Here is a 15,839-nt window from a genome sequence, read left to right on the forward strand (position 1 = left end):
TGCAAGAAATGTGCATGTGGGGTAAGGTAGCCAAAGAGAGATGAAGTCAATATGGACGTCCCTAATGCCATTCTCATTGTAAGAGAGCATGGCCATTAGAAAGTGAGGACTGAGCATTTGCACTTCTTTCTGCAGAAATCTGTGAGGCTGGTGGTAAATTACCTGAAGACACAGAAGGCAGTGGTTCGAGTCAGCCCAGACGTGCCTCTTCATAACATCATCCCAGCTATTTGTGAGAAGTGTGAGGTCAGTCAGGAGCACATTGTTCTTCTGCGAGACAGCATCACCGGGGAGGAGCTGGAGCTTACCAAATCCTTGGAGGAGCTGGGAATAAGCGAGCTGTATGCCTGGGACCGAAAAAGAGGTGAGCTACAACTGAAAGCAGTTCCTACCTAGTTAGATTAGGTGCCAACAGTTAGAAAGGCAAATGAAGAGCATTTTGGGGGGCCTCAATCCAGACAGTAGCAGCCAAGTCAGTGGTGTGCCCAGCCATCCCCAGCTGCTCTGGAGCCAGTGCCAAGCTGTGCTGGCCCTGGCAGAGCACGCATTGGCCTAGGGCAGGGTGAAAGGAGGAGCTTTGTACCTCTCAGAGCTGCTGTTGGTACCAGTGCACGTCACCCAGGGGCCCGTTGCCGACTTGTGCTGTGGGTCAAAGAGAAGGAAAGAGGAGACGTGCTGCAGTCATGGCAGCTGCGAAAGCTGAGAGGCAGACGCGACAGAGCAGGGCTTGTGACGAACAAACTGTGAGTGGATGCGGAGGTGGTTCCTCCGAGGGGCAAAGCTACTGATGATTTTGTGAAAAGAAGCTAAGAGGTATTAGTATTTAAAGTTTTATTTTCTTTCTTTTTTTCTCCCTCCTCTTCTGTTCTCATGGACAGTATTGTAGTGGCAGCTGGAGCTTGAATTTCATCAGCCTTATTGTGTATTCAAAAAGCAGAAGTATGCTATGTGCTTTAAAGTATACATTCTTTAAAAATATGTATTGACAACTGCTGCTTCCTTTGAGATCAGAAAATGATATTCATTAGTGCTGTCTCCTGCAGTTTGTCTCAATCAGTATCGTTTCCAGCACAGTAGATGTCCTTACTTATTGTTTAGATAACGTCTTGTATGCATTGAACAGCAGGCTTATTTTTTATTTATACAGTTATTTATTTATGTTGATGTTCTGTCTCTCCTTTCAAACTCCTTTGGTAAGTGACAGTTCTGCCTCTTTAGGAGCCAAATTTCAATGAATTTAGACTCTTAAACTAAATGTCTCCTTTTTCTTTGGATTGTCAGGATGCTCAAAAAGTGGCTGACAATGTGTCATAACTGAATTATGTGTTTTTCTTTTTTCTTTAAAGACATGTTTACTGTAATTAAGCTAAGCATTTTGGAGCAGCATATTGAAAATGCATAATATTCAACAAGAAATGTTCATCGTACTACAGAAACAACATACAGAATAATTACCAGAGGCCTTAGTAAAACTCCTTTTTGTTTTTTTTTTTAATGAAGGTGGCTGTGTATATATTGGTGCTGTGTGTATCCTCAAGTCAAGGTTTAAAAAATCCTGTATATTCAAAAACAATACTTCAGTCCTGGGATTACAGCAGAAAATCTGTAACATTTGATAGTGTACTGCTCTCAGCATCAGAAAAAAAAAATATATATAACTTTAACCTTTAAGCATGCCATTTGTCATCTTAGAATGATAGAATTGTATAAAGGCTTGGGCTGGAAGAGACCTTAAAGCCCACCTGGTCCCACTGCCACGCCGTGGGCAGGGCTGCCACCCACCAGCTCAGCTGACCCAAGGCCCCATCCAACCTGACCTTGAGTGCTTCCAGGGATGGGACGCCACAGCTTCTCTGGGCAGCTGTGCCAGTGTATTATGACAGTATTCTGTCGATCTTGTGTGTGTATCTGCCTTCTCTGCCTTGCTCTTACTCTGCACTGTGATGCTTTGTGAGAATAATGTCAAATACGTACACAAATTACTAAAGGTTCCCCTTTGTTCAAACAGTTACCTTCCCTCTGTATTTTCACTCCTGTGGAATAATCCCATTGCTCTACATAATAGTTGTTTTGTGGACTGTGCATGGAATAGGATGTCCAGGCTCAGTAATTATGAGAAGTGGCAGATTTTTGAAGTACATTCTCACTAGCTGTGTTTGTAAGAGCAGGTTCTAGAGAAACAAAATATTCGTCTTCCTCTTCCTCCGTGAAATAAAGTGCTGAAGGCAAAGTGTATTTAAAAGGCAAGCTCTGCTGCCACCTGCTAACATACTTTGGTGTAGCAGCTGAAGCTGTCATGAGTGAATACAGAAGGACCAAACTTTTTCTCAGCTAAGTAGCTTCTGGTAGGAACTCTGCATGCCTAGCATCAGGTAAGGTTTTGTTTCTACAGTCCTAGGAGCACAACTCTTAGGAGTAGTGAATGAATACTGTGGCTTACTGAACAATATTAGAACTTTAATATGTCTTCTCCTTTCATTGCCTGCCTTTTCCAGTTCCTCCATCAAAAACTCAGTCTGAACCTTCTTTGAACTACAGAGGTACTGTACAGTGCTGCTGAGGGGAAATCTGCTTTTCCCTTGCTGTTGTTTAATGTGGTTCTGGGAGATGGGTTTTTAACATTGTACTGTGAAATGCTGGTGTGAAACAAGCTGTTGTCACGATCTGTGTTGTCTTTTGGACCACGTTGTTTCCAGGGCCATGCTTTTTGTCAGAACAAACACACTTGTGTGCATACTTCTTCAGTAATTGCCACTAAATGCCAGCCATTAACAAATCCTGTCAGTTAACTACTGTATGGCACAGTATGCTTTGAGTCTTTTAGATTCTGACTTTTTACAGAAGCAGAGGCAGAATATTTTGAGTTCCGTGAGATCTTTCACTAACTTTAATCTATTTGTAGTGAAACATTTTAATATCAAACTGAAATGTGTGCATACACATTGCATAACTCTGGGTGGATGCTGACTTCTGAACTGCTACAATAGACATGATTTCATCAGATTACATTTGTGCTTCTGCTTCTTGTTAAACAGAAAAGATGTATGTTTAGTATATCGTTTTCCCCTACTGAGTCTGTTATATAACATTGTTAATTATCCTCTAGAAAGGTGTGCTTGACTTGTTACATCATTGTGTTACCAGTAAACACAATGCAATGAAAATAAAGCAGTGGATAACTTCTATAAACTGTGAGGATTGAAGTCCATCTCCACTGACAGTGACAGTCAGACAGTGACAGCGATGGAGAGGATATGACTAAGGGCCTGCTGGCTCTTGGCTTCACTGAAGCCAATGATTTTTCTGCTAACTCCTATGTCATGTGTGCTGTGGCTTAGTCTTATACAGAGCATCACACTTGAGTGCATAGCTACTCTATTTATTTAAGAAAAATTATCCAGATTCCTTGTTGTTTTGAGGTGATATGCAGTGTTTAAAATCCCAGTTTGGATTTTCATCAAACTGTTGATGATCATCAGTTACTGACGTGGCTTATGCTAGCCTTTAGTCATTACTGCTTGTTTTTGACTAGATGAGCTAGGGAGTCATGATCCATATCCAATTGTAGCCCAGCCCTGAGCAAAAAAAAAAAAAACGGGTTTCTGGTGAATGAGCTTTGGCATTATTTGAGGAAGGTAATAATTTTTGTTTTTCTGTTTCTTTGTTTGTTTGCTGGGAGTTGCAGCCTTTCTTAAGGATAGTTTCTTCCTGCTTTCCTAGTGGTTCACCACCTTCACTCTTCCACCTTGCTTTAACTACTGTATTTGCTTAACCCCTTCTAACAGCTGAAATTACTGATGTGTAAAGTGATCTTTCATGAAAATCATGTGCTATGTGTGAAATGAAAGTCAATTCACAGGAATTCTGGGATGAGGGTTTCTTGTGAAGTAGACCTTTAATTTCTGGCAAGAAACAAGCCATTTTGTACACTTACTAATTGTTGTTAAATAAATATTTTCAAGAGAATGTAACTTTTTTTTTTTTTTTTTTTTTTTTTTGCAAACTCTTTGTGGTAGTGGGGTACTCTGATGTTCTTGAAAGCAGAGGGAAGTCTCTAGTGCTAGGCAGTGACCATTAAAAATACAGTAGTGTTTTACAGTCTGTATATTGAATATCAAACGGTTGTTCTCTGTAATGTGTGACCTTATCACATTGCTTATCCAACTCAGCTAGTGTTGGGAAAGTTGAAGGGAGACAGAGTGATCACAGAGTCACTAAACTGTGATTGAAAACTTACCAAAATCTATGGCATTATTCCATTCCCTTCTCTAGATTTTTGGAACAAACTCAGAGCAAAGAAAAGTCTGATGAAAAATAAAGTGCAGGATCTGGCATTTACTCAGATAATGCAGTTCATAAAATCTCTAACTCATAAAAGTACAGCATTAACCTCGAATGTGTTAAAATACTGATCATTGTTTCAGAAATGTAAAAATATTCTCTTATAATTGTTTCAGAACCAAGTCGAAGTGTTTCACTAAGCAATGATGCAATAGAAAAAGAAAAGAAAGGATTTCTGGGATTTTTCAAAACTAATAGAAGCAACAGCAAGGTAAGTGTTCATCAATATATTTCTTTATTAAAGAAAATGCATTTCTTTACATGTATATTTTGCCTGTGAGTAGTAGGCTTTGTTTGTTTTTGTCATTGTTGATTTTGATTAATGTTGATTCTTTTTTTTTCCAAAGAGTCATTTTTCAGCAGATGTGTTAACTATGGTTAATCAGTACAGATGGAGATCCGAGCTTATTACCTTTTAGTCCACTTAGTAGTGCATAGACTGACAGGTAAAAAACCAAACATTTATGAAGGAAGTGATGTAATATAGAACACGTTAGATATTTCTAATTCTTCTGTGCATGTGTAATACTCTGTTTTAAAGCATGTGTATCTGCAGTAAGTTATGTGCAGACTTGCAGATGATAATAATGCAACAGCAAAACTGACTCAAAAATAACTTGCTGTACTAAAAGGAATAATATACGCTGAAGGATCAGTGTCTGCTACAGTGCATGTCAGGCATTTTTAAACTTTCAGAAAGGAAAGTTGATGGAAAAAGCTTTATTAAACTAAGCTCAAGATACTGTTACAGTTGCTAAATCTAAATAACTTTGAACAGTTATAGAAGATGTGACAGTATTCTTGTAAGGGGAAAACTGGAAAGTAGTGTTTATGCATTCTACATATTTTTGAAATTTAGAATTTTTTGAGATGCTTTTTGAAAAATATGCGCTTCTCATTACAGAAATTAAATACAGAAAATTGTCTCACTTGAGTACATGCAAAGAACATATTTTCTTTCATCTGAGTTTAAAAATCCTCTAAGGCTTTTGCAGTGAAATTGGATGACCTGGTACTAAGTAACATCTGTTTTGTTGATGGACTGGTATTACAGTTCCAGTCACGTTTCTAAAACTGTATAAGCTTTCCAGAATCTTTCAGTTCTCACCATTTTTCATTATGATCGAATTTGGAGTTATTTTGCCAGGTGGTGGCTTCCAAATCAACACTGGGAATTACCATATTGAAATATCTGATCCGACATGGATCCTGAGCTGTTCTTAACGTTGTTCAAGTACACAGCAGAGCTATATCTTATGGGAAACTAAGTCAGTTTTGATGTTCTTTTCCTGTATAAGCAAGTATTTCCCATTTAGTGTGGAACAAAAAAACAACTTAAGCAATAATGCTGCATCTGCCTGGAAGAATATAGTTCTCAAGCAAGCTCAACATGAACTCCAAGGGCATACCATGGTGCTGCAGTTCCTCTGGAGGAACTGAACATAGCATGTTTACTGCATGGTAGTTGGTCACAGAATGGCCCGGGTTGGAAGGGACCTCAAGGTCCCTTAAAAGGACCTCAATCTCCATCTGTTTCCATGTTACTGAACTTCAGTACGAAATGCGTGCTCTTGGAGTTGTAACTCCAGAAGCAGATTAGATTTAGCTTGTAAAATAATTGCACTTGCAACATTGGAAAACGTTGCTGTGAAACGCGGCAGTGCTCTGGTTACTGCAGTGGGTTTCTCACAGCTAGGATTACAAGTTTATTATGCTTCTATATCCCTCCCTCTCTTCCAACTCTCTTTTTCATACCTGTTAAAAAATAAGAGGTCATAGCCTGAGATTCCTTTTTAAAACACATATTTTAATAGATGTTAAAAATATTGGAAATATATTAATAATCTGCAAGTAATTTTTGTCCTGGGATATGGTGGGAAGTGCAGAAACAAATATGAAGAAACAGTTTCAGAATCTGAGATGAAGCTTCAAGTCTTGCTGCTAGTTCTGATAAGTTAATTGATTTTTCCTACTGGTTTTCTTATTGGACTCTTACTTTCAAATGAAGAGTAGAAGAAGAGAGATTTACCTACCATTTTGTTTAGAGCTGCAAGGAGATCATTGTTACCTTTTTAGTATGTTCTGTAGTAGTTTGAGCCCAAACAGATGGGAGAGTTACTGAAAACTGAAGAATAGCGTATCATACAAAGGAAAGGAAGATGTTAAGTGGCCATGGTAGATGTGACTCAGTGTTATGGCAGATTTACAGCTGAAACTGCTGAAGATACTTAATTAGCAGAATTGGGGCAAATTCATTAACTTCTTTTAAGACAGAATTAATAGGTTTACGAAGGGATTGTATTACGAAATGTCCTGTGTTTTCAGGACATGTGAAGTCCCAGAATGCCTTTTCCAAAGTTGCTTTTACTGTTTCTCAGTTAAAATTTCAGTCCTTTGCAAGACTTTGGTTCTGCTTATTTTTTTCTTTGTTTGCATTATCATTTGCATGCACACAAACAAATATAGGATCACTGTATGCGGTCATGTGTAGTCTCTATTTTAAAACTAGCTGATAGCAAGAATTGTCTGAAGTCTTGAACTGAAGACGTGCTGTGGGGTTTCAGTCATTTACGGGTAAGATGGCTTTGTTTGCAAGGGAAGAACAGGGTATTAGCCCGTCTTGCAAAATGTCCTGGATCAGGTGTCACTCCACTCTGCAGGCCCATGCTCAGATTTCCATGCCCACACACTCTTACTTTCTCAGCTCACTGAAGGCAGTAATCATGGGATGGCAGTGCACTAGATACAGCTTTTTGAACTCTTCTGTGTTTGTTTTCTTTTCCAACTATATGTAAAATACCATCACACAGAATGAAAACAGAGATCTTTTCTCATGGTTGATACAAATTGGTTGTAAATATCTTGTAGGTTAACTTTTTGCTTACAGGCTTAATGCCAGATCAGGTATCACCTTCTTCAGTCCATTCTAATTTTATTCTGGATCAGTTACCCTCTGTTCTCCTGCAGCTGACATGAAGACATAAAGGTGGCAGAATACCATGGCTTTTGATATGAAATATAGTCACGTGCCTGAGGTTGCATCCACATCGAATAGGCAGTGCTTGTACAATCCAGTAGTCCAGAGGTTTTGTGCAGATGATTGTGGGATCTTGAGACGGTATCTGATAGGATGCAAAAGCAGTCTTGTCTCTGACGTGTGGAGGAAGAAGCTCTCTGCTTGCTCCTCTATCTGTCTGTGTAGGTATAGTGGAAACTGGCAACATGGCTGCCGTTACTGCAGGACCTGCTCGCTACCTGTTTTCTTTTTCCTTGCCTTAGCATTGTTCTGTTTTTATAATATTAAAAACAAGATTCTTTATATTCCTGCTAATGAATTTCTTAAGAGCTTTCCTACCTCAGAGAAATTTTGCAGACTCCTTCAGTGTTTATCAACAATCAGTCTAGCATTACAGGGGCAGTTTGTCCTCATTCTGTGATCAGGTTTGGTGCTTTGCTTTGGCATGTTTTTGCTCTTTCCGTTGCTACTGCTCTGTAGGATACTTGTTTGTGTTACAGACAGAAGAACACTTGAGGATGAACAGAGATTATGGTGAGGAGGATGTTTTTAGTTCTACATCTACAAGTGAAGGAAGCTTGGATGTAAGTACTAACGTGGCTTGTAGATGCTACTGCTTTCCTTTAGATCCAGCATTTTTTATAACCAGAACCTGCTGCTGTTCCCTGTGCTTAGTGAAGTAGAAGTAGATGCAACCTTCTTCCCCCTAGTTTAGTTATCTCAGTTCATAATTCATGTCTTCAAGTGCAGTGCACTTTCTTCAATTAAACTCTAGCTACCTAAACTATAAAAAACAGGTTTCTTTCAAAGTAATATTCTAAGCAGTTGTGAGCAAAAAGTGGTTTAACCAAGGATGTGCCTGCAAGATGGTGAGAATGCTGCCTTATATAAGCCTTATCAGTGATGTTTAGGGTTGGCTTTCATTGTTGTTTTGTACATTTGTGGGTTTTTTTTTTTTCTAGGGAACCACACCTCTTTTTTTATTTTTCTGGTTTTTTTTTTTTTTATTATTTTTTTTTTTATTCCTTTACATGTCTACTTTCTGCATGGCAGCATTGCAGTTGTTTCTCAACTTCTGGATGGAGACTAATTTTGTTTTAAACCTCTGCTAATAGCATAAGGGTTTTTGTTATGTACTTCAGTAGGTTTTGTGGTACAGAAATCCTATGAACTGCATTTAGGAAGGTTTTTAAGTTCCTCACAGGCTATTAAAGAATTTAGGTTTCTAGTTAGGAAGTGTGAATCTTAAATATTTTTGAAAGCTGTTCTGATGGATTTGTAACCATAATTAATTGGATGTATCTTTTTGCTTTTTTAATTACTTGGCTCCTTGTATTTTCAAAATCTGGAGAAGACCATGTTGATAACATAATAGAAGCCTGAAATGTGTGGCTCAGCTCTGAATCCCCATTTCACAAACAAATATTTGGAAAATGATCCACAAAATATGCACATTCACCAGTCAAGGAGAAGAGCTGCAGAAAATCGTGGAAAAAGTGGAACAGGAGTGAAAGAGGAGAACCCAAATTAAAATGGTCAGATAAAATAAATCAGACATGGGCAAAATGGAGAAATTGTGAGATTAAAAAACACATGACTTCAAATCTGTGAAACACTCATGATGAAAGAATACAGAATTAAGAATGCTTCATATGACAGTAAGAATTTGGGTGGCACTGTATGGAAGAACTATAAACTTTTATTAAATTTTCTGTTAATATAAAGTTCTAGTAGTAAAGATCACATTGGTAACTGAAACATATGAGATAGAGTATAGAAAAAAAGCTTCATAAGCTCCCCCAAAATAAAACCTGCTCGTGGTTTGTATTCACTGCCTTTGTATATTTCTTTGTCTTAATGCTCATCTAGGACAAGAGAAGGAAGAAGAAAAAGAGGGATTCCAAGTGAGGATATAGTGAAGGTAGTTCAAATACTCTGAACTGTCTTTTCCACTTGTGTGTGGTGCCTTCTTTGAGGAGAGACATCTCTTAATCTTTGTAGGATTAATTGGATATTGGATAGGGCAGATCACAATTGAAGACCTTTTTTCTTTTGTCTTCTGTGGAAAAAACTTGTCAAAACCTTTTAAAAGCATAATCAATATAGCTTAGAGAGCAGAGGTATCTTGGAGTAAAAGGTAGAAAAGCTGTTCTTTGTATTCAGTTACACAAATACAGATTTTTTCCCTTTTAAGAGCCATTAATCTTCAAGAACAATATAGTCATTGTTCAGTGTATATGTCTTTCACTTCTGGCCTGACACTTCTGTTTGTATAAGCACTGATCCCTACCAAGACACAAGTACATGCTTAAATGTGAATATATTGAAATAGCTCAGTTTAAATTGACACTTTTCTGTTAGCATTAGTTGAAAAATGTATAAAACTAGTCTAGTTGATCCACTCAGCAGCGTAGAATGCCCATCCTTCAAACAGGTTAGATGGGCTTCAAGAAAAAATATTAACAACTATATGTCTCAGGTGGAAAAGAAGTATAAAATACTATAAACTTGGCATAGCTTGCTGGTATAAGTCACTTGTATTACTTTAAGATAAAATTCAAATCAAATTAATGAACCTTCCAATGAAGGTACTTCCAGAACTTTAGCAGTTTGTTTTAGTGATTGCTTATAGACGTGGCTTTGAGACCGCTCAGTCATTGTAATTCTTCATTCCCCGATTGCTCAAAAGATAATCTCACTTATATATGCTTTGGTGGAACTGAGTATCCTTTCCCAAGCAAAGTGGTATCTTACATGGCGGTCTATATGTCAAATGCACATTTAAATCTCATTATACAGAAGAAAATTCACTGAGGTAAGGTAGGTCTTTCAGCTACATGTCATCCAGTGGAAGGTTCTGTGGTATCTTCAAGTCTGCTTTCTTTTACTGCTTTGGGTCATCTTGACAGCGTTTTTCATTGTAGTGCAGAAATCAAAACTCAAGTTTCAGAGTAGTTTTTGTAAAGAAAATAGTTTGGTATTGTCTTTCTAAGATTACCTTTGGCATAGTGAAAAGATCAGGAAAATCTTACCTGTATGGAAATGGGCAGCTGATGAAGTACAGCTGATCTAAGGGCAGGATGAGGTGTGCTGGTATTCTTAGTTTAAATCGTTTTACCACTGTTATGTGGAGGTAATGTGCACTGAATTGTGGAAAAAATAATGACTCTGTTCTATATTTATTTTTTTCTTTGTTGTTTGAAAAGCGGCCAATATGCAGAAATGGAATAAAGCTGTAAGAGATCTTTGGTATTTATTCGAGCACAAGGTATATTCTCTTTTTATAAACCAAACTGTCACCATTTCCATATTTTTGTAATTATTGTTAGAATTATTAAAGTAATTTGGATTGCTGGTGAAGAATCAGATTTTCTAAGTCAAGATGCAAAAGTCAACAGCTGTGCTGAAGTAAAAGTACACGTAGAGTACGAGCAAAAATAAATTAGAATTAAACACTGTAGAGACTGTAAAAAATGGCAGAATTGTCCACGACAGTGCACAAAAAACATTATGGCATGCATCAGTAGACAATTTAATGGTTCTGAAATCTAATAGTGTATTGCAAATGAAGCAGAAATCTATGCCTTTAATACGTACTGTTTTGTGCTAAGTAGAGGAACCAGAGTACTTTTTCACAAGTCAACCACAATTGAAGCATTCTTGCTTATAAATACAACATACAGATAAAGCAGTTGGGAGATGCAGAAGGGTTAACTGTATTCCTTTTTTTGGGTACCGTATTTGGTCTCATAGCTGGAATTTTAGAACAGCTGGGAAGGAAAGAGGGAGTGTGAGTAATCTCTGCCACTTGGTGGCACTGTCCTCAAGTAAACAGTTGATCAAGATGAAACCTGATACTTGGAACGCAGTTCTAAAATTAGCTGGTTTTATTTTAGAGGCCTTTGTGTTTTCATAAATCAAGAGTGAAAAAACACATCCCAAGTGCCGAACGATGTGTATCTCTGATGTGGAATTTGTTTATGTAATAAATCAGCTCGGGAAAAAATATTTAAAAAGTACGGCCAGGGACATTTATCAGAGGATTTGAAATTTCAGCACAAAGTCTTATCACGCAAGGTTTCTCTAGTTCAAACCAGCAGACCAGCGTTAGAAGATTTTTGTCAGTACTTAGAGAAGAAATTAAAAAAAAATATAAAAATACATAGTCTTGGGTATGTATTTGAATGTCTTACTCAGAACAGAATCAATGAACTTCAGCAAAGAAAGTAATCTGGAAATTTGCTGCTTAATGGAGCTGTCGTGGCTGTTATAAATATATTCATGTTTAAAATATCCAGGGGAAAAAAAAAAGTAATTTTAGATTTCAAGTAGATAGCAGAGAAATTGTGGATATATATAGGGATTTTGTTGTTGTTTCGGTTTTGTTTTTAGGGGTAGTTGATGGTTTAAGAAAGGAGGGTGGGGAGGTGTTTCTGTTTGTTTTTTGCTTTCTGTTCTAGTCTCTGTACAGGAAGCAAAGTTATGTTTCAGAAGAAAGATAGTGCCCTTAAGTTTGGGGAAAAAAATCATCAGGACTTGTAGTACATTCGTAACTTTGGCACTCACTTGTTAAATGATAAGAAACAGTTACATTCCCTAGGAATAACATGTATGTACATTATTCACCTTTTTAGGGCCTTGTTTGCTCTTCATGTATTGTAACTTTCATGCTTCAGAGCTGGCAGGAACTGAAGCATTCACGATACACTTTCCCAATTCAGAAGTGTTTGGAGAGGGATCAAGTTCAGTTACACAAACATAATTTGAAAATGTGATTACTTCTTAACCATATTAGGTGTCAAGCAATAACTGAATGCCTTGTCCACTGTTCAAGATTTGACCTCAGGTAGCCAGGTACTGTTTAGGGCAATAGGTAGTAACAGCTGCAGCAATGAGAATATTGTCCTTGTATCTAAATGGAAATGAGCAGCTATCAACTTTTAATACTTCTTCATTTCTGATGATTGCATTCACTTTATAGCCTTGTTTTTGTTTGCTTGTTCCTTGGTCTCCTGGCAGTTCTTAGGGTGTTTTATTGGTACTTATAGGGTCAAATCCTGCAACAGTTCTACAGCATTTAACAGTTAGAGTTAGACCACGCTGTCAAGATGTAGCTTTGTGATCTGGCTTTGAAGCAACTGAAGCATAGCTTTGTGTGGTTTTGTTTGTAAAATATAAATCCCAGCATTAGTATGGAGAGTCATCTAAGTATTACAGCAGACTGGTCTGTCCTCACCATTCTTTTGTTAAAGATGTCTGTAAGTAGAAGGAGTTAGATGCTGGAGCATAACACTCAGGAAGATATAACAGAATTAAAAATGATTTTGTATCTGCACCTGTTCTTATGGTTAAAAGAAAAATAATTCATTAAATATAACTCAGAGTAGGGGTCATGATGATAGTAGTAACTTTAGCTAGTTTCATTTTTACATCCTTACATCCTTTGGAAAAAAAAAAAACAAAAAACTTTGAACTTTTCTTGCTGATGAGGTGAGCTTTGCTAGATTTAGCTTGCTTGCAACTGGCATTCAGCTTACATATGGTGATCACCTTGCTTTCTCCTTTTCCGCTGAGGACAGGAGAATTTTCTTTATCGCAGTGAAAATTTAACTTGGAAAAAAATCTGACTGCATGGAAATTTCAAAACAGAGTAGGTTTTTAAAGCAACTGTGACGTATTTTTCACCTGATCACCTGATACTGCAGAACCTCTAGAAATGTCTTGAAGATGAGCTACGCATACTTGATTCTGCCTTTGAGCAGAAGGATGGGTTAGGTGGATTGCGCTGGTGCTTCTCAGCAAGAATTACATCTGCTGAAAAGATGCAGCATTTTCCACCTCCTTTTATGGTGTGCACTTAGAGGATTCATTGTCTTCAGTTATACAGGTTGGGGATACATTCATATATTTACGATAATACTTTTAAATTTTCCTTACAGTATGTGATAGCAGATGAGTTTGAAACAGTGGCTGCTTGACACCAGCCTTCAAATTCTTCTTCCAAAGTGTGGTGTTACTATACCTCTTCAAAGAAAACATCCTTGCAGTTAATGTGGAGTGTAAAAGAAAATTCTGGTTCTCAGAACCAGCTGAACTACTTTGGCTCAAAGAAAATAAAATAAAATAAAATAAAAATTAGCCAGAGGCAGACACCTGGAATGGGAAGTCTCACCAGCTATGGTTAAAGCATCATAATGTTATAAGCTCTTGAAAGCAGACTCTTGTGAAGAGAGGTGTTGGCTGACCCATCTTCTGGCTGTGCTTCTTAGGTTGTACAGCCACAGGACTGCCAACTTTATGCATTCAGGAGTCTGTTAGCTCCCTCCCTCACCAAGCAAGAGTGACTTAAGTCATTTGGTTAAAAAAAAGAAAAAAAAAAAAAAAAAAAAAGAAAGAAAAAAAAGAAAAAGAGAATAGAAATCATTTAGGCTGAACTTTTTTTTCCCCTCCATTCCTCTGCTGAGAATTGATTTTACAAGCCACATTGCTAAATAATTTTTTGCAGCAAGAAAAACTTTACTAAATTAAGGTCTGTCACATAGTAGTCACCAGAAGTTGTCTTTACATAAAATGTCATGATTGAGAGCAAAATCATCACAATGCACTCTGATATAATCACTACAATTCACTTGCTTTTTAAAAATAGTAAGAAACAAAACAAAAAAAAAACCTGGAGTTGTATCATTTCCCCTGCGGTTCTACTTTTAAAAAGACAACTCAGAAAGTTCTGTTCCTCCAATGGCTTTTGAAGGGTATTTTGAAGGAAGTAATTTTAGTTATTTTGGACACTAAATCTAAGCATCAGAGTCACGTTTACTGAGTTTTCAAGCCACTTAAATCAGGACACAATTTTTATGCGTTAAAGTCTGACCAACTTGTGCATCTGCTACCTGCTTCTACTCAGGATTAAATCTTGAGTTTAAGACTTTTACTTTATAAAACTGCCACCTACCATTGTTAGCCAAAATGTGAAAGAACAAAGTCTGGGTTCCCTTCTGTGCATTTGGAGACAGCAGCCAGTCTATCTCTCTCAGGACCATTATTGAGAGAATTATTTCTTCTTTTGTAATGTAAACCAAAGTACTGGCTGGGCTAGAGATGACTGGAACAAAGCTGTGAGGTATTCTTGATGTGGGAAGCATCCTTTTGTAAAGATACCCAAATATTCAGTGACTCAGAAGGAGAGACCAAGAGCAAGCTTAACTATTCAGACTAACAACAAATTAACTTAAGTGTGGTGGCAGCTATGTGTTACAGTGCCAGCGCCAGAGATGTTTTTGTATGTCTTATGCTAAGCAGATGTTAGATCCAACAAATAAGTCACTGAAGCTAGAACTGGAGAAACCAAATGGCTGATGCTTGCTGCTCAGTTGAGATCACCTTGTCTCCAGTCTCTGTCTACCTAAAGTCACATTCATGTGTTTGAGCAGTCTGCTCTGCAGGGTTGGAAGTCTTCTCAACTGGAATAAAGTTTTGAACTTGGATTTCCCATATTCTTACAGAGTCGCTGAACTTTGTAGATGGGTGCAGAGGATGAGAGAGGAGAGAAAGATAACAGCTGCTTCTTCCAGCAGCTAGGTTTTGTGTGGAGCTAGGTTTCTTAGGTTTGCCTAATTGGATTAAGTCCTTGCTGATGATGACAGAGATTTGCCAACTTCATGGATCCTGATGGAGGTTAGGAGTTTAGGCAAGAAGTTATGAGCATGGGTTCTCAGCAGTTTTATGCATAGCATGCCCAGAAGCAGAATTCAGGCCCTAAAATGAGAGTAAGCACATCATAAGGATACATGTCAGGCTTATTGAAGGGAAAGCACTGAGAGGTATGAGTTGGAGAGGCCCAAGCTAACGAGAACGTGGTAAGTTAGGCTAGCCAGGTATATGAGGCAATTGAGCTTCCAAACCTGGACTACATGTCTTCCTTTTGTGTTCTGTGGATGTACCTAGTTGGGCTGGTGTAAGTTGGCTCAGATATCTCCCTCGGATGTTTAATTAAGACCTTGTGACACACCCTTAACCACCCAAAATCCTTTTATGTCTGATTCATCTTCTGTTACTGATTTCACTGAAAAGTTTTGAAGTTAACTCGTTAGAAAAAAAAAGAATAAAGCAACAGCTAATAAGGCCAATGGTTTCTAATTTGCATTAATAAAAGGACATAAAAAAAAACATCCAGGCAAACTTAAATTCCATTTGAGATTTTTCTAGTGACATCTCAACCACTCAGGCTTTGCTTTCTTGGCATTTAATATTACCAGAGCCCCTTAATAGCATATAATAGCCTTGTAATTCCTATTTGGTCGTAATTTATTCAGCATATTGTTCTTAGCGTAACTGGCAAGAATACAGTGGTGTTGAAAGTACCGCCTTTAAAGAATATTGGATAAGCAGAGATATAGTTACTTAAGAAGGGATTTCACATATTTCTGTGTACATAAAATGTTTTTTCTGTTTAATTTTGGAATGGTTTTGGAATGATTTGGCA

At 37.6% G+C, this 15,839-nt stretch overlaps 1 protein-coding gene across 1 annotated transcript in view; it reads left to right on the forward strand.

Annotated features, from left to right (window-relative positions):
* The window catches only part of COBL (cordon-bleu WH2 repeat protein), a gene marked incomplete at both ends in the record, with an annotated part of 147,503 nt that overhangs the window by 48,365 nt on the left and 83,299 nt on the right, over positions 1–15,839 (forward strand). Inside the window, 4 exons of the mRNA XM_079533895.1 lie at positions 136–364; positions 2,496–2,540; positions 4,458–4,552; positions 7,858–7,941. Coding sequence (XP_079390021.1) covers positions 136–364; positions 2,496–2,540; positions 4,458–4,552; positions 7,858–7,941 — 453 coding nt within the window. The remainder of the gene's footprint in view (positions 1–135; positions 365–2,495; positions 2,541–4,457; positions 4,553–7,857; positions 7,942–15,839) is intronic.

The sequence above is a fragment of the Tetrao urogallus genome (genome assembly GCF_951394365.1).
Source record: "Tetrao urogallus genome assembly, chromosome: 3".
NCBI classification, from domain to species: domain Eukaryota; kingdom Metazoa; phylum Chordata; class Aves; order Galliformes; family Phasianidae; genus Tetrao; species Tetrao urogallus.